This window comes from Asterias amurensis, chromosome 16 (genome assembly GCF_032118995.1).
Source record: "Asterias amurensis chromosome 16, ASM3211899v1".
NCBI lineage: Eukaryota > Metazoa > Echinodermata > Asteroidea > Forcipulatida > Asteriidae > Asterias > Asterias amurensis.
Window position 1 is genome coordinate 13,534,575 of NC_092663.1, and position 20,656 is coordinate 13,555,230.

At 38.0% G+C, this 20,656-nt stretch overlaps 1 protein-coding gene across 4 annotated transcripts in view; it reads right to left on the reverse strand.

The window, feature by feature from the left end:
• Positions 1–1,478: 1,478 nt before the first annotated feature.
• Positions 1,479–20,656, reverse strand: part of LOC139948787 (PDF receptor-like) — a 121,467-nt gene continuing 102,289 nt past the window's right edge. The window contains exons 8-13 of one of the 4 annotated variants that reach the window (XM_071947115.1): positions 19,876–19,939; positions 19,242–19,314; positions 6,268–6,353; positions 5,663–5,849; positions 5,006–5,080; positions 1,479–3,354 (exon numbers count right to left, since the gene is read on the reverse strand). In XM_071947115.1, coding sequence (XP_071803216.1) covers positions 3,307–3,354; positions 5,006–5,080; positions 5,663–5,849; positions 6,268–6,353; positions 19,242–19,314; positions 19,876–19,939 — 533 coding nt within the window. In that variant the 3' untranslated portion in view covers positions 1,479–3,306. Of the gene's footprint in view, positions 3,355–4,946; positions 5,081–5,662; positions 5,850–6,267; positions 6,354–19,241; positions 19,315–19,875; positions 19,940–20,656 lie in introns of all 4 variants that reach the window. The other 3 variants (XM_071947113.1, XM_071947116.1, XM_071947114.1) reach the window with 3 other exon arrangements.

Consider the following 20,656-nt stretch of genomic DNA (forward strand, 5'->3'; position numbering starts at 1 on the left):
TCGGGTACTAGCTGTAAACTTTTGGGTGCTGAATCCTGGATGACATGAGTGAAACCCATTGGGTCTATGCTGGGTTGAATTTGAAGTTGGTGAACAAAAAGTTATAAAGCATTATGACCATTGATTTCAACAGCCTGAGTTTTTGAAAACTATGGACAGCCAAAAAATGCACGGAAAAAAACAAAACAAAAAAACAAAAAAGTGACTGACAGTTTTTAACAATGTCCACCACAACTATTCAAAACTAATGTTATTTGTTGGAATGGGAGATATTTGACTCAATATTGAAAGTATAAAAGAAAATGTTGAACCTGGTCAGAACATCTGTTACCACATTGAATGGCATGGACGGCCGAATGTTTGTAAAACACTCAATCGTACAGCTGATGTTTCAACCAAATTCACGATTTCTGCAAACTTTCAATCAACACAATAATTTGAATATTTTTTAAAATTTGTTACAAAGAGATTATTATTTCGACTGACATAAGTGGCGCATTATGCAGTTTTTATTTTTTTTATCGAAAATGACTTCTAGCTAACTGTCACAACCCTCTCAATACAGCTCTAGGATTTTTGTGTTACAGGCTTCTAACAAGGCAACTGGGGACGAGCTTTCTTTGAGTACGGGAAAGAAACTTGACAACCTCTTTCCCATTATCAAGCCTCAATCCAGAGGGAAATTACACAGTTTATTGATATACCACTGCAATTCTAACTGGTGAGGATTTTGACATGTAATGTATATAATCATATTATGTGTTATTACAATGATACATGCATATTCATTAGATACTATGAATATTCAGTGCAATAGTCAATGCGTCTTGCTATGATACATGTTAAACTCAAAATCAACGTTAAGTTTGTACCTACATTCAGTTCAAAGGAAATAAAACCAACTGATCAAAAAGTTTTTAGTTTAATTATGGTACTGTACAATATTTACACATTTTGGACAGAATAAATTTAAAAACGTCTACTTGATTAATTATTCATGCCTGTTATAAAACGCAATTTGGTCATCAAAAAGTGCAATTATCCTCAAAGAATAGTGGACGAAAGGCTGGTGAAATGTAATGCATGAATAATTAAATTAAAGAACCGTAATAAAATAATAATACAATATTTATGAAGCTATCCAATAGTTGATTTTGAATTTCCCTTGTCATTGGGAAGCGCGCGCGCGAAAAAAAAAACATAATAAAATAAAACACTATTATATAGAATAGTTTGCGGTAACACCATGTAATGACTTTCTCTAAATGAGTTGGGGTGGTTCTAAAAAGAACCGTTGGATTAACTCGACATTTCGATCAGTATGCTCTGATCGTCTTCCAGAAGACGATCAGAGCATACTGATCGAAACGTCGAGTTAATCCAAGGGGGGAAGACGATTAGAGCATACTGATCGAAACGTCGAGTTAATCCAACGGTTCTTTTTAGAACCATCCCAACTCATTTAGAGATAGTCATTACATGGTGTTACCGCAAACTCTTCTATATCTTATTTCCACCATGCAAAGTTTCAAATCCTACTTAAAACACTATTAAAAAAAAACACGACCCCCCCCAAACAACCTAAAATGCATACATTTTTAAAAATACTTTTTCCATGGCCTACAGTAAGAACTCAAAAATTTAGGAACAAAATAATGCCGGTCTCACATCCGGTAAGATTGAACTTTAAACACGTTTCCCCTACAAAGGAAACAAGCTCGACATTGCGTACTGTGTAGGCATCCCTAACACTCATCAGCCCCAGTTTCTTTAAACAAGCTGACTTACATACGATGATTACAGAGGTATTTCAATCATTTTACGAATTAAAAAAGAAAAATCACTCAGTTATTTATAATTAATAATATAACACAACACAAGACGTCTGAAAATATTATGTACATGAGCTTAGGGTTTCAGCTTCACAAGTTGAATAGTAGTTACAATTATTATTTCAAACAGATTTTGGGCTCAAGCCCAAACCCCCGTTGTTGATGAAGGGGTTTGATCCAAAGCACCGCGGTCTCAAATTAGTCAAAATTACAATTCACAAGACATTTCGAAAATGGTTCAAATATAACTTTAAATGGCGAGTTAAGATTCATAAACATAGATACAAATATCTGTTTTGATATGGACCAAAATAAACTGGTCATTATTTGAGTCGCTTGAAGAACACAAGAAAATATGTCTGCTTTAAATTTTCTTTTATCAAGTTACATGATCATAGATTTTCCGAAAAATTGCAAATTCCACCTTAATATCGTGAACACGAAACACAAAACGGGCCAATTCACCCAATGGTAAAGGGAGAAAGGAAGGATTCCTTGTAAAAGTATATCCAAAGTCGGGTACCCCGTATACTACCGTGAAAACAATATCATTGGTACATCGTGGAGACTGACTATTTTGACCTCCAACCTCGGTTTGATCTACACTACGGTTAAAGTGCAATAGATAACACCACCATACCTTTGCATCCTCTATTTTTAAATAGCCACTTAACAACCATTAGGCTATTTTGTTTTAGGTGAAAACACAAAAACCTGTTAATTGTTCGGAACTTCATTTCATGCATGCTTAACATCTTTAGCGTGTAATTTTAGACTGCGACGATTGAAATAATCCATTCCAGATTTGCAGCTTCCTTTAAAAAATTACCATTATTTCAGAAAAAACCATTTGCTATGCACACTTAAAAACATAGTCACTGACATCCGGTTTCCGGGTTCCCAGGGGCCTGATCAATTTCTGGGTTTAAAATGACCCAGAATCGGTGTCTAAATAACCCAGAAATTAGTCAAACTGACGCATAATCCGAGTTACGATCCAATTCGTAAAACCAGTTCCGGGTCAAACTGACACACACATTGGTCAGGTCTACCATGGGACCCGGTCTCCGGGAAAGTTTGACCCGTGAGTTCTTAGAATGTGAAACATTAATACTGTTTGAAATTTACAATCAGTGAGTTAAGTTTGAGACATTATTCTTACTGTTATTCCACTTACCATGGTTTCAGGATTAAGATTAGACTATCATTATAATACTATAATAGGTATCTACATTTGATTATAAGGCAAGTTTCATACTACACTTTTGACAATAATATCATATTATACACATCTTTTTTCAATAAATAATTATTTTTGAACGAATTTCGTTTCATGTATCATTCACTTTTACTCCAAAATATAAAACATTGGTAACAGCTATAACGTGAGAATGTTGCTAGTCTCACGTGACGCACTGGCAAACCGGAAGAGATGGGTCAGGGGTCAAGGGTTGATGGGAGGTCACGCTGAAAATCACGTTTCCGACTTGCAGTGTCCGTCGTCATAAACTGTTAAGCGGATCTGAACAGACAACAACAAAAATTAAAAATAAATGATAAAAATAAATTGTAATATAAAAAGAAGAAGTCCTTAGTATTTTTGGGCGTGATATTTTGGTGTGAAAAGATATTTTTTTTACAAACGTACTTTAATCGATCGATTAAGATAATGATCGAAAGTATATAACCATTTCTTTTGTTTGTTCATTTGTTTGTTTTTTTGTTCGTTTGTTTGTTTACTTTGTTTGAAAGAGTTCTCGAATGGTATCATCCAGAGATGAAAAACAAAATCACGTTTACTTTCTGTGTGAAATTTTGTGTGTGAAATAATCCATTTATTATTTAATAACTTGTCCTGTACGTTATGTCATGGTAAATATTTCTTTGCAACCGGACGTCTCAATATTGATATTAAGTGCAGTTAAAAAGCTAGAGTGGACTGTTTTAAAAACGGTAAATGCCAATTAAAATCGTCAGTCACAGCTATCTCTTTCCCCGTCAAACTACTATCAGCTACTTTCTCTATGAAAACATGATGCAAATACGATGAAGTGACGGACAGGGCGAATGTGAGCCTTGTGAAAGAGTTAGTTCTATTTCCACCGTCACTTGGTAGGATGTGTTACATTTCCAAATTTTATTGAAACAGTTGACTTTTTATAAAAACTGATCATGGAACAGTAGTTTTGTTAGCTCACTAAAGACGAGTTGATGATAAAATCAAATGAGTCAGATAAGTCATGTGGATGTGGCTTGCAAGTTTATACACGTCTCTGAAAACAACTTTAGGTTGACAGCATTCATTTAAATAAAAACAAACAAAAACAGATACGCAACTTTTATAATCACTTGCTAGGACTACCACAGACATACAACATTGGGACAGAAAACGGCGGTACGAACGGTAACGAAGCAACATGGAGACAAACAACTCACTTTGTTGTAGTTTGGGAAAGGCGAGCGGTTCAGAACAAAAGAACTTTCACCTGCTGCCATTAATAGTAGTACTCTGCACTGACGCCGACACCACTTCTTGCACTGACGTCATAATTGTCACACGCGGCAACTCTCTGCTTATCTGTCTGCCATTTAGGAAGTCATAATGCATGACAACATTATTGGGCTAGTCTACAACATTAACCAAACACGTAGGCTTTCTTTCAGCGAACAAAATGGCGAACGTAATATTTATTGTGTGTGACCTCAGGTGAATGAACCTTGTTCATCCTGACGTCATCTTGTCATGTCACACAGAACACACACACTTTAATTCTTGGACGCAACTGCGCATGCAAATGGAACACTTTTTTGCAGTACAACTTTGTTGCCTGTAAATTGCCTTGCGTGACAAGGATTATGTAATGCGATGATTAGTTATAAACAACTGAAATCGCGCCAATGAGCAACCTTAATTTTAACCTCTTGCCGAGGGAGGGCGCCCTGTACGGAAATCACAACGAAAAGTAACGAAAAACAGTTCCACCACATATAAATCAAAGACCAGTTAATACGTAAAGAACATTGAACAGCCTGAGTTGGACCGAGGTCAGGGTGTCACATGCAACCACATAATGACAGGAGCATGCAGAAATGTAGGAAAGAAACTCAGCTAACTTGGGTTAAGAGAACTGAGCATGCTCTGTCGTACATACGTCCGTAGCCGTGGTAACTACCATGTTTTGTCCCCGACGATTGGGATTGTGGTACGTCCGCCATGTTGACCACTTGCGCCGGAGGACACTGCCAACCTGTGTTCAGTGATTGGACAGAAATGTGCTTGGTTATGAAAACACTGTGCAACGATTGGTTGATCACTATAATTTTGATCATCAGTTAACCCATTTGATACCTTTTGTAGATCAAGTTTTTTTTGCCATGACATGAATTCCTATTCACTGTTAATGATATATGTAGGGCCTAATAGACTTCACCTGTAGAAGTTTCAGCTTCCTTAGTGGTCAATTTTTTGAGAGAAAAAAAAGGTGAAAATCACAGAGCAATGTTCTCAGTCGCGTAGTACCTTGTTCATGCTAACTAACGGTCTCCCATGAGACGAAAACTATTTTCGTGATATTGTTTTACCCCCGGGTTTCTCAAAAACTACGCACCTCAGCGAGTCAATATTTTGGAGGAAGCTTTCTACCATCATTGTCTTCAAACCGTATAAGTTTGATGTAAATCGGTGGACGTTGTGTATTGTGTCATACAAAGAGTACCCAAATCCTTGAACTCGAAACGAATTTATATTTCATAAGGAGATGGGCTTCCACAACTAACCAATACCACCCCACGGTCTGAATGGATCGACCTGTAAACAATCAGCAACCCACCTCTGCATTCATAAAGCAATACAGGACTGCAACGAAGAATCCCTGGTAGGCGTCCAAGAACAAGATGCCATAATAGTAGATGATTAACCAGGCACGACTGTCAGACGCCTCCGCTTGGGGTATCAGCCAAATTAAGTTGGCCACGCCCAGAAGAGGCAGCAAAACGAAAGTGGCCTTGATCGCTTTTCTAAAAAGTAGATAAAAAGCGCCGAAAAAGAGTGAACATTATTACTATTTTTTTTAAATTTTTACATTAAAACAATGAACAAGGGTGCATGTTGAAACCGATGTCTTTAACGTAGAGCTGCTTAAGATTACCAGCCAAAATAATGTCACATTTACAATATTTGGCTGGTTTTCTGCTTGTTTCTGCTTAGCAGAGAGGTGCTAAGCATAATTTTCTTCTTAAGCAGCTCTATAAAATTGGGCCCAGAGCTTTAGTCCGGCGCCCTTAAACCTTTCGCCAACAACACGCAAGCTGTGAGGGACTACCTTCTAAATTTGTACCAATGTTTGTTATCTTATCCCAAATTCTGTATTACCCTTGCCTACTCAAAAGGCTGTTTATTCCCCGTTATCGCACTTCAGTCCCGCTCCATCCATACCTGACTTGTTTGGTTTCACTCGTGTTGCTCTCTCTCAGTTTCGTGACCAAGACCCTCAAGATGTTTATTAGGAAAAGCAAATTCATCTACAAGATACAAAGAAACAAGAGAGCACAAACAAAAGATGGTAAAGCTGACATAAAATACCCAGCCCGAAGGGAGGAAAGGAAACGAATTCACATCAGGATAATGACACTCATCCCCCTCGCGAGATTGCAATTTATTAGCCAGAGTGTACGTAGAAGCACCAACTTCGTTGACAGAGAAGTGGATTTTTCATTGGATATGTTAAAGGCACTGTACACTAGTGGTAACTACCCAATCGTTTCCCAAAACTTACTTGGTAACGAGCAATGGAGAGCTGTTGATAGTATAAAACATTGTGAGAAACGGCTCCCTCTGAAGGAATGTAGTTTTTGAGAAAGAGGTAATTTCTCACTCAAAATAATAAAGACTTCAGCTGAAGCCTTTTATCAAGTATGGAAGAGTACAAAGTATTGCAAAAAGGGTGTTTTTTGCTTTCACTATTCTTTTGAAAATGTGAAGACCAATTAAGTCAAACTTTTCACAGCTTTGTTTTTTTATGCATAATTATGTTAGGGCACAAGTGAGAATAGTTTGATAATTACCGAAGATGTCCAGTGCCTTTAACGAATGATGGCGGGGGTGGGGGTGGGGGGGGGGGGGGGGTGGGGTGAATATCTCCAACCATGCAAAACATTTTCCCGCTCAATTTTATTTTACAAGAAAACACCTGTAGCCATCGAGCGGCGGTTGCAATATCATCCAAACTGGTTTGTTCTATAGAGCCACACGTCCTTTCATAAATGCATGCTTTGAAGTGTTGTGTCTATATGTGTCGGATTTAAACGTATCACGGAGTGTTTCTACAAGGTATAAACGAATGCTCTCATGCATAAAAAGGCGCCCACAAAATCAACATCTTCAAAATGTGTTGTCTTTTTAATTTTGTTTGCAGCCGTGTTTTTTTTGCTTGCAAGGGTATATTATGCGAAATAGTTTCGACGATACACCAGCGCCCTCAAAATCAACTTCTTCCAAAAAGTGTATTTTTTTGCTAGCTCTTGTGTGAATGACTTTGAAGTTTAGGGAGTTCAATCAGGTATATAGTATACGAACATCTCGCCCACAGCGCCCTCAATACTTTTTTTCTCAGCCGTTTGTTTTTGGTTGCAGAGTGTGAATGACTTTGCAGTTTTAGGGAGTTGCAGCCCCTCCCCTAATTGCTGTATCTCGCGTCATGTCACGCAGAATCTACCATGAGCGGGGACAGCCGAGCAGGGGGAGATCGATCAGAAACCCCGGGGTCTCCGCCCCTCCCTCTTCCGTCCCCCGATCGAAGATTCCATCCCTCAAGGAAGTCACTGAGTAATCCCAGAGACTAGAAAACTAAAACTCCAGGGAGATGGAGAGAGAGAGCGACACTGCTGATGACTCCATCCTCCCAGAGGGATGTCGGCAGGCGGTCTGAACCCGTAATACCGTGTCATTGCTTTGCAATTGGGATTGCTCGGCATAAAAAAAAAGATAATCCTCCATTTTCAATTCATCATCAGCTGAGACTCACTCTTTTTGTCAGTCGTCTCTAAAAACAAATATTAATGGAGACGAAACAGTTTTTTTCCCTTTTTTTTCAATTTGAGGACCTGACAGGAATAATTCCCTGTTCGGTTTGGAAAAAAAATTGCTGTGACCTCGAAAAATGTTTGAAGAGGAGAGAATGTAAGGAAAGTGTCATTGACCCCGAGTGTATTAGTCTTCGAAAAGTTAAGAGTTCGGTTCGGTCACATGTTGGGAATTACCTCAAATCTAAAGCTTGCATTGCGTATTCTTTGAATTATTAATAGAGCTGGCAACTTTACTTGTCAAGACTTTGTGTAAATCTCTTATCCACACAAAATGTCAGCCCAGAAAACAAATAATTTACCAAAGTTGAACCATCTATATTAACTGGATATGGTGATATTTGAATACCAGAATGCCTTCGGGCAATCCCTTCGTATCGTTTTGAAGAAGTTATCATCGATTTGGTTCTAGATATAAACTTCATAATCAAACAATAAAACAAAATACAGTTTTGCTGTCCTTACCAATCATGTATATTAACTTTAAAGGTTGTTTCAGTAGTATTTACTGAACTTCAGAACGCCCTCAAGCGAGCCCTTCGTATCCTTTTGAAGAAGTTATCACACCATATAAACTCGATATCCCCTTTCACATTATCTTCAGACATGAACGTCATATACAATTTCATAACAAGTTCGATGGACAGTCCTCATTCGACCGACACCAAGTGCACCTTTGGGGCAGAGGCCTATATCAAATTGGTAAATAATCTGGCGGGAAGAAAAAATCTTATGAAATTGGCTTTCATCTCCGGAAAGGGAAAGTGAACTGATTTTGTGGTGTCGACTTCCCCAGATAGAGTGGCCGCGCTCCGTTTATTGAACTTGCACTTGACATTATCTTATGACTGTGCAGGTCTCACTCATCACATCGAAGCGTGAAAACCGGAACGGAAACTATAGGCCCCCTATATAAGTTCTATAAAATCAAATTTCTTAAACACTGATACAAAATTCTTGAAAATACAAATACAAATAACACACACATAGCAATTTGTTAGAAATAAAATTATTTAAATTTCTTATAATATAATGCCAAATAATTTGTTAAAATTAACATTGAAAAAAAAATCTAAACTTGGGACGAGGATGCTTTTGTTTGTTTTAGAAACTCAATTTGTCAACCAAGCCCAAATTTGTTAGACATGATTTAAAAGGTTTAATATTAAAGTTACTTGATATAAAGTTATAATCCGGGTATCCGAATCGCAAAAAATATCAATCCGGCCCATATTTTTTTAAAGAATGTTATAGTTAATTTGTCCTTATTTTCCAATTTTCGTATGACATTTCAGGAGACAAATCAGTGAAGCAACTCTGCATGTTACAGCAATAATTTTTTGCCAAGAGTATACCATGAAATCGACACCCAATCAAAGATAGCGATACCTAACTGGGTAGACAATTACTAGAGCTTGAGTCTTTATATAAATTGGCTATGTAGACATTACATCCGGCGTAGGCGGTATCAATTTTCCAATGAAAAAATGGAAAGAAAATGTATAGAAATAAGTTGCATGTTGGAAAAGATTGAATTAAAAAAAAAGAGTATTCGGAGCCATTGTTGGTATTTTTTCAGGAGAAAAACCCTTAGTTTTGTAGTATGAAGTTATAACCATGCAGAGAAGTTAAATTGTGGGATGTCGAGAAGATCACCAACTGAAGTTGGAAATAATAAACTGGCAACTTAGTTTTGTATAATAAAGTTATAACCATGATTGTCAGTAAATACAGTGGATACAACAAGATGGCGGTTTGTGGACTGAAACGTCAGTTGAAGAACACCAAGTGCCTATACAGGACAGTGCAAAAACAAGTCCGATGGTTTATCCATTTAGTTAATGCAAAGATCAGATGCGATAAAATTATTTGTCTCAGAGTACGATATATTTAACAATGAAAGTGTTTTTTAATCTTCTTTCATCGAAGTAATAAAGAGGGAAATCAGGGGAAAAACAAAAAAACTCAACAATGTCCCAAACCCGACAGGGAAATTAAACACACGAAGCAGACCAAACACTCCTGCTTCATCATATAGCACATTACGTGCGTCTTTTTTTAAATACGGTTTTCTAACATCACGTCAGAATGTAATTTCTTTTCAATGACATCAGATAGCACATTACCGCGCGTCTTTTTTTAAATACGGTTTTCTAACATCACGTCGGAATGTAATTTCTTTTTAACGACATCAGATAGCACATTACCGCGCGTCTTTTTTAATAAATACGGTTTTCTAACATCACGTCAGAATGTAATTTCTTTTAATCCAGTTTCAGGGAATAAGCACAAACTTCATTCCAAAAAACAGACCTGTTTTTCTTCCCACGTAACAAAAAAAAAAAACGAGATACGAATTACTTGTTGGCAATATAGGATGGGATTGGTTTGATAGCAGCCCTTAACTTGATTTGACGTAAGTGGCACAACAGTTACAAATGGTATACCCGTGGTTCGTCAACATTGTATAACTCAAGAATTTATTTGCGTTCGTGTGGTTTCTTTTTCCAACTAGAAATCGCAAGAGATCTACAAGATTTGGTGAATAGCGATGGAAGTATCTATGAAGAAATAACATGCACTTTATTTACATTGTGTGTGTGTATTAAAGGCAGTGGACACTGTTGGTAATTGTCAAAGACTATCCTTCACAGTTGGTGTATCTTAACATATGCATAAAGTAACAAACCTGTGAAAATTTGAGCCCAATCAGTCATCGAACTTGCAAGATAATAATGAAAGAAAAAACACCCTTGTCACACGAAGTTGTGTGCGTTTAGATGGTTGATTTCGAGACCAAGTTTTAAATCTGAGGTATCGAAATCAAATTCGTGGAAAATTATTTCTTTCTCGAAAACTATGGCACTTCAGAGAGAGCCGTTTCTCACAATGTTTTATACCACCAACCTCTCCCCACTACTCGTCACTAAGAAAGGTTTTATGCTAATAAATATTTTGAGTAATTACCAAACGTGTACCTTCCCTTTAATTGTATATGTGCAATGAATAGGAATTCCATTAGTGTAAAGCAATTAAACCATATTATTAACGATGTGCATATTTTTTAATATAAATAACTATCATGATACTTTTATCTGGTTGTCTACATGGCCAGACTGGTGGATTTTATTCTTAAATCCTTGTGCATTGTTTCTTGTGCAACATTTTATAACTTGTTGGAGTGCTTTTTAAACTTGTGCGAGCAATGACATTTTTTTCTTTTTGTAGAGTAATGTAGTTTCGTATGTATTATGTCTTGTGTTTAGTAGTCTCTTTGAAGAATCTTTTTTTGAGGTATACTTTCCACTATTTCCAAAAGGCAATAATCTTGCAAGAACGGGTTTTACACGAAAGTAGCGAAAGCGAACGATTTATAATAGCTCAACTATAATATTGCGTTTAGTTTGCTATAAATTACATTATGCCTAAGGAAAACACCCCAAAACAAAACAACAAAAAGAAGAAGAAAAAAGAGAGAAAACCATACAAACAAACGAACAACCCATTCAAACAAAACGCAAAAGCCTACCGTAGGAGAAACCAAATACTTTCATTATGCAAATGTGGTTTCCTTTCACGAAACCTCGCGAAACGAAATCAATCTTTGAATACAAAATAACTCTGCACTTCTATATGCAAATTTTGCGCCAATTTCACGAATCCCTTTTAAGGAAAAGCACGAAACGAAAACAATCTTCATACAGAATAACTCTGAACGTCTATATGCAAATGTTGCTCCCATTTCACGAATCCCTATTTAAGAAACGAAAACGATCTTTGCAGACAGAATACCCCGGACTTCTATATGCAAATTTGGCACCCATTTTCTTTTCTTTTTTCACGTAACACACAAAACGAAAACAATCTTCGTATTATATGTTGGGCGCGATCGGTCAATCTGCGCGATCAACCGATCGCGATCAACCGATCGCGCTGCGCTATCGACCGATCGCGCTGCGCTGTTGAAATATCTATTGGTCGCGCAGCAATCGGTCGATCGCGCAGCAATCGGTCGATCGCGCAACAATCGGTCGATCGCGCAACGATCGGTCGATCGCGCAACATTTGGCAACGAACATGCGCGATCAACCGATCGTGCGGAAATGGCTCGGCGCGATCGGCCGATTGTGCAGGAATGATTTTGCGCGATCGGCCGATTGTGCAGGAATGGTTTTGCGCGATCGGCCGATTGTGCAGGAATTGTTATGAGTGATCGGCCGATTGTGCAGGAATGGTTTTGCGCGATCGGCCGATTGTGCAGGAATTGTTTGGCGCGATCGGCTGATGTTCAGGGGCCGAATTCACAAAGATGTAACATTGATTATAACTGCAAATCAATCGTAGTGTGACGTCACTATGTAAATCACTATGGTGATACTGAAAATTTGTCCTGCTATTAATTTTATTGCTTTGAGAAATCGCCCCAAAGAGTAGTTTACCTGCACGATCGGTCGAACGCGCGAAACCATTCCTGCACGATCGGTCGATCTCGCAAACCCATTCCTGCACGATCGGTAGATCGCGCAAAACTTTTCCTGCACGATCGGTTGATCGCGCAAAACTTTTCCTGCACTATCGGTCGATCGCGCAAACCCATTCCTGCACGATCGGTAGATCGCGCAAAGCCTTTCCTGCGCGATCCGCTGATAACGGGAAAAAATACTCGTAGCTCAATCGGTCAATCGCGCAAAGATGTCATTGCACGATCGACCGATTGTTGCGCGATCGACCGATTGTTGCGCGATCGACCGATTGCTGCGCGACCAATTGATCTTAATTTGATCGTTCAATAGCGCAGCGCGATCGGTTGATCGCGCAGATTGACCGATCGCGCCCAACATTATATACAGAATAACTCCTGGGGTGGATTTCACAAAAGGGTAAGATTAGCCTTATCCCGAATTGTCCTACGTTAGGACGAGCCATATGTTTTTAAAGGCAGTGGACACTATTGGTAATTACTCAAAATAATTATTAGCATAAAACCTTTCTTGGTGACGAGTAATGGGGAGAGGTTGATGGTATAAAACATTGTGAGAAACGGCTCCCTCTGAAGTGCCTTTGTTTTCGAGAAAGAAGTCATTTTCCAAGAATTTGATTTAGAGACCTCAGATTTAGAACTTGAGGTCTCAAAATCAACCATCCAAACGCACACAACTTCGTGTGACAAGGGTGTTTTCTTCTTTCATTATTATCTCGCAACTTTCACAGGTTAGTTATTTTATGCATATGTTGAGATACACAAAGTGAGAAGACTGATCTTTGACAATTACCAATAGTGTCCACTGCCTTTAATATCTCTATATAGTACTATTCTAAGTTGGAATTTACTAGTCCTAACTTTTTGTGAAATCGACCCCTGGACTTCTACATGCAAATTTCCGCCCATTTCATAAATCACTTCTCACGAAGAAACGAAAACGATATTTGCATATAAAATACTCCTGGACTTCTCTATGCAAATTTGCGCCCATTTCATGAATGCCAAAATAGTGAATGCATTCCAATAAGAATTTAGTGTTTCTCTCGTCAAGGCGAATCTGAGACCTGAATCTGCCAGGGATTTGGCACGGCGAAGCCCGATATCTCACGCAGATGGTTCGAGTTCACGACGCCGGAAATTAACATGGTCCCGTTAATTCGCACTCGGATTTTTACAAGGAGGGGTAACCTAAGACGGAGTTCCACCTGAAATGATTGGCATGGTTCGGCCTCCTTCCAATAACATAAGACACTCCACACCAGACTGTTTGGACGTGTGTACTAATTTAAGATGGTGATCTGAACGCGGTGGGTGACCCATATAGGTTATAGTGATTTTTATTTTTGGAGTAGATATTGAAAAATTTTATAGTTATTTTTTTTTAGAGTGAAATGTACACATTGATTTTTTTTAAGGAAAGCGTCAGGTTGCTGGCAAAACTATCTCAGGTCAATGGTAAATGGAGCACATCAATCAAATCTTATTACTTATGAGTCAAACACAACACAAAAAAACCCATTACAAGATAACGCAGACATGCAAACGCGCCATGCTCATCACCAGCAGCAACAAACATTTAAGTTGAACTGTTTTGACATAGGGCCTAGCACCCGTTCACATTTTATGCAGTCGTGCTTCAAACCGTGTCATACTGAATATTCATTAAATAAATATGATGTGACGTCATCGATATTGACATGAATATTCATGATTTGAAATGAACAAGCGGATTTTTGGACGCCAGCCTTCATTCCTGTTAACTGTATTTTCAAAACGTTTTTTGTAAGAATCACTTCTTGACGTCTGTCATTTTGAGTTTAATATTGTCTACCTAAAGAGCTTCAAAATGCGCCCTCTATAGTTCACAGGTAGCATTTTTTTCATGAAACTGTTGACTCCACAACATTACTAAGCCCGGATGAAAATAACTTAGTTGAAACAGATCACCATGTAACAATATTATTGTGTATAACTGATTACTTTTAAATGCTCTGGACACGTTTGGTAATTCTCGAAGACCAGTATTCCCACTTGATGTATCCCAGCATATTCATACATTAATACAGTAAGAAACCATTATCACAATGTTGTATACACTTAATAGCTCTCCATTGCTCGTTACCAAGTAAGTTTTTATGCTAACAATTATTTTGAGCAATTACCAATTACCCGTGACCTGTCCCTTTAAGCTCGACTACTGAGTAAAGCCCCGGGTCCTTGGTCATGGACAACGTGGTATTTTAGAGAATAAATAATACTATCCCACAAGTATTCTCATCAGTAGAATTCAGCAATTATTTACCTCAAGTTGATACAAATGTTGTATTTTCTTTTTCATGTAACCAGATCGCACTATTTCAATCGCTTTCTATCTATTAAATTTGCAAACACCGGCTGATTGTTATCAGTCCCTTCTTACAACTTAAACCATCACTTGGAGTCTGATGGCCTTTTTATTTCTTTAACTATAGATTACTCCAATCCCGGGGTAATCTTCCCCTTCAATTGATGTTGCCTCCCGACGAGCCAAAGGCCGGGAAAGTCGTCCACAAAACACAGAAGTGAAGAAAGAAAAAGAAAACCCGCCCTAAGGGCTTTGGTATCAATCTTTAGATAGCCTAGTTTGGATCTCGTACGGCGCTGTGTTTTGATGGAATGATAGGGATCGGCCAGTAACGGATCCGTATCACAATTACAGTGATATGAGTCATGCACCTGTTGACTATCACCTGGGCACATTTTCATAGAGCTGCTTTGAAGCACATCAAGTAGCCAAACACACAAAAAATAAATGCTTACCAGAATAAGGATATAGGTCAAAATACCACGTCCCGGTGGTAACCAGATTGTGGCATTTAAGGGAACTGGACATGGTAATGACTCAAAATACTTTACTTGTTAAAGAGAAATGGAGAGCTGTTGATAAAACTATGTGAAAACGGCTCCCTCAGAAGTAACGTAGTTTTTGAGAAAGATGTAATGTATCACAAAAAAACAAAAAACAAAAAAAAAACAAAAAACGTCATACTTCTTTCATTATTCTCTTGCAAATTCGATGACCAATTGAGCAGGAATTTTCACAGACTTGTTAATTATAATGCATATTATGTTGGGATACACCAAGTGAGAAGACTGGTCTTTGACAATATTACCAAACGTGTCCAGTGCCTTTAATCTATAGCCGACTTTTTCTTTCAGAGCATCATCTCCTTCACATGAACTCTTAAAATAAATTACCTGGTCAAAATCGAGCCGTACTCGGGTACCAAGGGTCAGATCCCCTATCTGCCTTCATCTTTTAAGTACACGGCATTATAATAAGAAGACATTGTTTTTACAACAGTATGACGTACGGTAACCCCCTTTCTGTGGACCTACCGTACTCTTATGATACGACAGCAGATCCATACTCTAAAAATTGCAATAAAATGCAAAGCTAGTTGTTAAGATGGTTGCGTTTCTCCCAGCACTAAACCTTTTTATCTGCGGATTAAATCCCATTTATCTGACCTCATTTTCACGGCCCACGTAACCCTTTTTACGAAACGAGGTTACGCTCCTGAAACATCCGTACATCCTGCTTATTTCAACCCCTTCTCAGGAGGGCATGGCACAAGAATATATAACAAGGGGGCATGCTGAGATGTAGTTTAATGATGTTTGACAGCAGAGTAAAACCATCGTGACGTAGAAGCATTATTTTTTTTTTGAGAGGAAAGCATGCATCAAGGTCTATATACTAACATTAGCAAATAAGAATCACCCATGTGCATTTATGATCTCTAATGGCAAGACAAACCAGCCGGAAGAATCAATATGAAGATCTTAAAATACGTCTTAATGGCCAGGACTTTTCTTCAAATACTGCGTGAGTAAAAATGCATTTTCGTTTCCAAGGCTTTAACACGATCGGATGGGTACCACTTTAAGACTGGAAAATCTACCGTGGCCCCGAAGGGCCGTTGTCTGAGATCGAAGTATCCCCCTGTCCTCACGGCCCGCGTCTCTGTTTAACAGTCGACCAGATGGCACTAGGTCTACCTCGGCCGTCGGCCTCCCAAAAATATACTTGGATTTTTTTTTCAAAAGAGAGCTTCTATCGATCACTGTCCTTCTTATCTAAAAAACACAAAAAAAACCCTTCGGGGTGAAAAGTACCCGATAAAGAGGTATGGATTTGCAGTATAAAATTCACGAGTAATAGGAATCTGACAAGACTGGTTGGTTTTACCCGACGTTTCGAGTAGGCGCATGAATGGTCTTCGTGAAATATGATGTCGACGTAAGGGTTAAAAACCAAACACAAAATTCCCCATCCCCAAAGTGTAGCGTGCTTACCACTTCCATAACGAGCACTAAACAATGTACGGATCTAATAAAGACCAACCTGTCTTTGTTTTCAAGAAAACGTTTGGGTTTGAACAGAAAAAATTGACTTGAGCGGGACTTTAATCAACGACCTCTGGATTTAACGTGTCGGCGCTCCACCAACTGAGCTATTTAGCCCTGCATATATTTTGGCAGTCTCCCTTATTTTTGTTCGGGGTGCCAGTCAGAAGCCATACAGCCGTTAACTGCCACATAGTCATGGATACAGTTTAAAGACACTTGACATTACTGTTAACTGTCTTAGACATAGTCTTCACAGTTCGTGTATCTCAACATTATGCATAAAATAACAAACCTGTGAAAAGTTTTGCTCAATCGGTCGTCGAAGTTGCGAGATAGTAATGAAAAAAAAACCCACAAAAAACAACAACACCCTTGTCACACGAAGTTGTGTGCTTCCAGATGCTTGATTTCGAGACCTCAAATTCTAAATCTGACGCCTTGAAATTAAATTCGTGGAAAATTACTTCTTTCTCGACAACTACATTACTTCAGAGGGAGCCGTTTCTCACAAGGTTTTATTCTATCAACCTCTCCCCATCACTCGTAATCAAGAAAGGTTTTATGCTAATAATTAATTAGAGTCATTACCAATAGTGTCCACTGCCTTTAAGGTACAGCTTGAGAAGCGGTAGCCATGGGATCACTTTAAGGGGATTTTACTTTTAATACGAAACGTCAATAATAAACCACAAGGGGAACTGATTGGATAAGTTTGGATTTTAACAAAGACAAATTGACAGTTAAAACAGTTAAAAGGAAAAAAGGAAAAAGAGAGAATACAATTTATCCCATCTCTCTCTCTCTGATGTCAGAAGAAAATACCGACTTAACAAACATCCTAGATGTCATTTTTTGGAAATCAATAAAGTGATATGTCAAGAGATGGATGAGATATATCCCATTGGGAGGTTCAATTGAAAGGCCAACTGTTGACAGAAGATTAAAAATTTTGTCTCCCAGTTCATTGCCGTCTTAAGCCGCATATAAATAGCTGACCCATGAAGCAATTATGATTGATGATGCAAGTTGTCAAGGAATTTCTTGACCCAGAATAGAAGACACAGTATTTCTGTGGTTGAGCAGTTGTTCCGAGTTTTGTATAGAACGACAGTTTCCCTTACAACGATTGTTTCTGCACACAGCAATTATTATCCTTATTACAACGGTCTTTCAATTACAACGACGGTTTACCGCATACTATTATGGCTGACCCATGAAGCAATTATGGTTGATGATGCAGTTGTCAATGAATTTCTTGACCCAGACTTGATCAGATAGTATAGGTGGTTGAGAAGCACTATTATACCATGTTTTGTGTAGAACGACTGCACTCCCTACAACGTTTGTTTCAGCATACGGAGATGTTGTCCGCACCGAACGGTCTTCCCATTACAACGATGGTTTCTCCTCAGTCAAGTAAAATCTGACCCGATGGTCAGACCGGTAATAATTCCCAGTTTCCTTGGCATTGACTGGGAATATTATTTTAAGTTTCTATCCTTGAATGGATGCCAGTCCATCGCGGAGTACAAACCAACAGATAACTGCCCAACATAAATTGTACTTCCAGATCACGTAGCAAAATCTTGAATGTCTAAAGATATCATTTGAACCTGAACAAATGGAAGTGCCTGGCTTGCAATAATAGGCAGGCGTTAATTTCCCATGTATTTTCATATTGGCCAACCGAGGGGGAAAACATCCGAAAGGCTATGAAAAGAGGAAATAACACACAAAGCTACAAATTGAAAGAAGAAATTGCCTTAAACGCACCCTCACAAAATATTTGACCTTAAACGCACCCTCAAAAAATATTTGGTATATTTATTTCTGGGCCCAATTTCATAGAGCTGCTTAAAGACACTAGACACTATTGGTAATTGTCAAAGACCAGTCTTCTCACTTGGTGTATCTCAACATAGGCCTATGCATAAAATAACAAACCTGTGAAAATTTGAGCTCAATTGGTCGTCGAAGTTGCGAGATAATAGTGACAGAAAAAACACCTTGTCACACGAAGTGTGCTTTCGGATGCTTGATTTCGAGACCTCAAATTGTAAATCTGAGGTCTCGAAATCAAATTCGCGGAAAAATACTTCTTTCTAGAAAACTACGTCACTTCAGAGGGAGCCGTTTCTCACAATGTTTATACTATCAACCTCTCCCCATTACTCGTTACCAAGTAAGGTTTTATGCTAATAATTATTTTGAGTAATTACCAATAGTGTCCACTGCCTTTAAGCACAAACATTAGCTAAGCACTACAAGTTAATGTTTTAAACCGTGTGGGGACCAGCCTAAATGTCATTTTCTCAAATACAATCTCTGACCGGTATCCTGGGGGTTCAGCATCTCTATGAAATTGGACCCAGGTCTGTAGTTTAGGTATGAATAGATAACAAAATACAAAAAGAAGAAGAGACAAAAATGGAAAAGATCTGATTTGAACTTACAGCAAGGAACGCATTGCGTGGAATCTCTATGATGAGTAAGCAGTTATCTGAAGTGATGTTATCATACCAGCATCTGACCGTTATAGAGAAGAAAAAAACAGATATTTTATTTGTCTTTATTATTACAAAATACAGAAATTCTTTCTATTTAAAACACCAATACTGGTAAATATGCTGTACATGCTAAAAATAATGGTCGTCCTCTGAGACGAATTTTTGTGTGTGACATTGTTTTACTCATTTCTCCAAAAGCATACAGCACGTCAGCAAGTAATATTTGAAGGGAATCTTTCTAATACCATTATCTTCAAACAGCGTAAGTTTAATGTAAATCTGTGGACACTGTGTTTTGTGTCCTACAAAAGAGTATATACCCAAAACTGTTAAACTTGCTTGTTTTTAGCCAAATATTGAAGTAAAAACTGTTCTTAACTAAATAGTAAGCTGGGGTCGATTTCACAAAGAGTTAGGACTCGTCTTATCTCGAGTTAGGACGAGTAACTCGTCTTAATTTAGGATTAATCTTAAGGTCTGCATGCAAAAGTGCAGGGTTGGGACTCGTCCTAAGTCATAAGATTAGTCTTAAGTTAGGAAGAGTTTTGTGAAATCGACGGCTGGTAATTAAATAACTTACCTATCGGATCCATTTATGAAGTGCATGACCAAGCCCCATGTTATGGTCAACGGGATGCCCACAACTGAAAACAATCATAAGTTTTATCCAATAAATAAAAACAAAATAGCAATAGTACAAAAATAACTAATGGGTTTGTTCATTTTGTTCTTATAACTTTTTTGTTGTGATGACGTGGTGGATTCACGATGAAATCGTGCATTATTTAAGTCAAACAAGAGGGTTAAAAGCAAAGCATACCTTTCGAAGTTTGAATCCTAGATATATACACTAGAACCAACATGTGAAAATTTAATTTCAAATGATTATAGCATCTTTTGAGATGTCGCCGAAACACTTAGCGGTTATGTCCATGCATGAAATACACATTCGCCTGATGCATGAACGTTTCTCAAATTTATGTTGTTTTAACCCCTCTCTTATTAAAACCACATTCCTGAAAAGGGAATTGTTTCTCAACGATAAGTTGTTGTGGCCATAGTAATTACCAAAGTTCTCCCTTAAAAATATTGATAGAGAAGTACTACTTGTGCGTTTTTGCTATGTAAAAGCAGTAGTTATTGTGCTTCTTTATTAATGTGGATTATGTGATGTATGTTGTCGTTTGTGGAATAAACGGAGAAGAATAACTCCACTCGAAAGAAAAAAAGCAAAAAGAAAAAAAAAGTCAAAATACTTACCTTCATATAGCAGCGCCTTCGTAAAGGTTCATTCATAGTGTTATTCTAGTATGATTTATTTATAACTCCATACTAAGTGTAGATTACAGTTGAATATTACA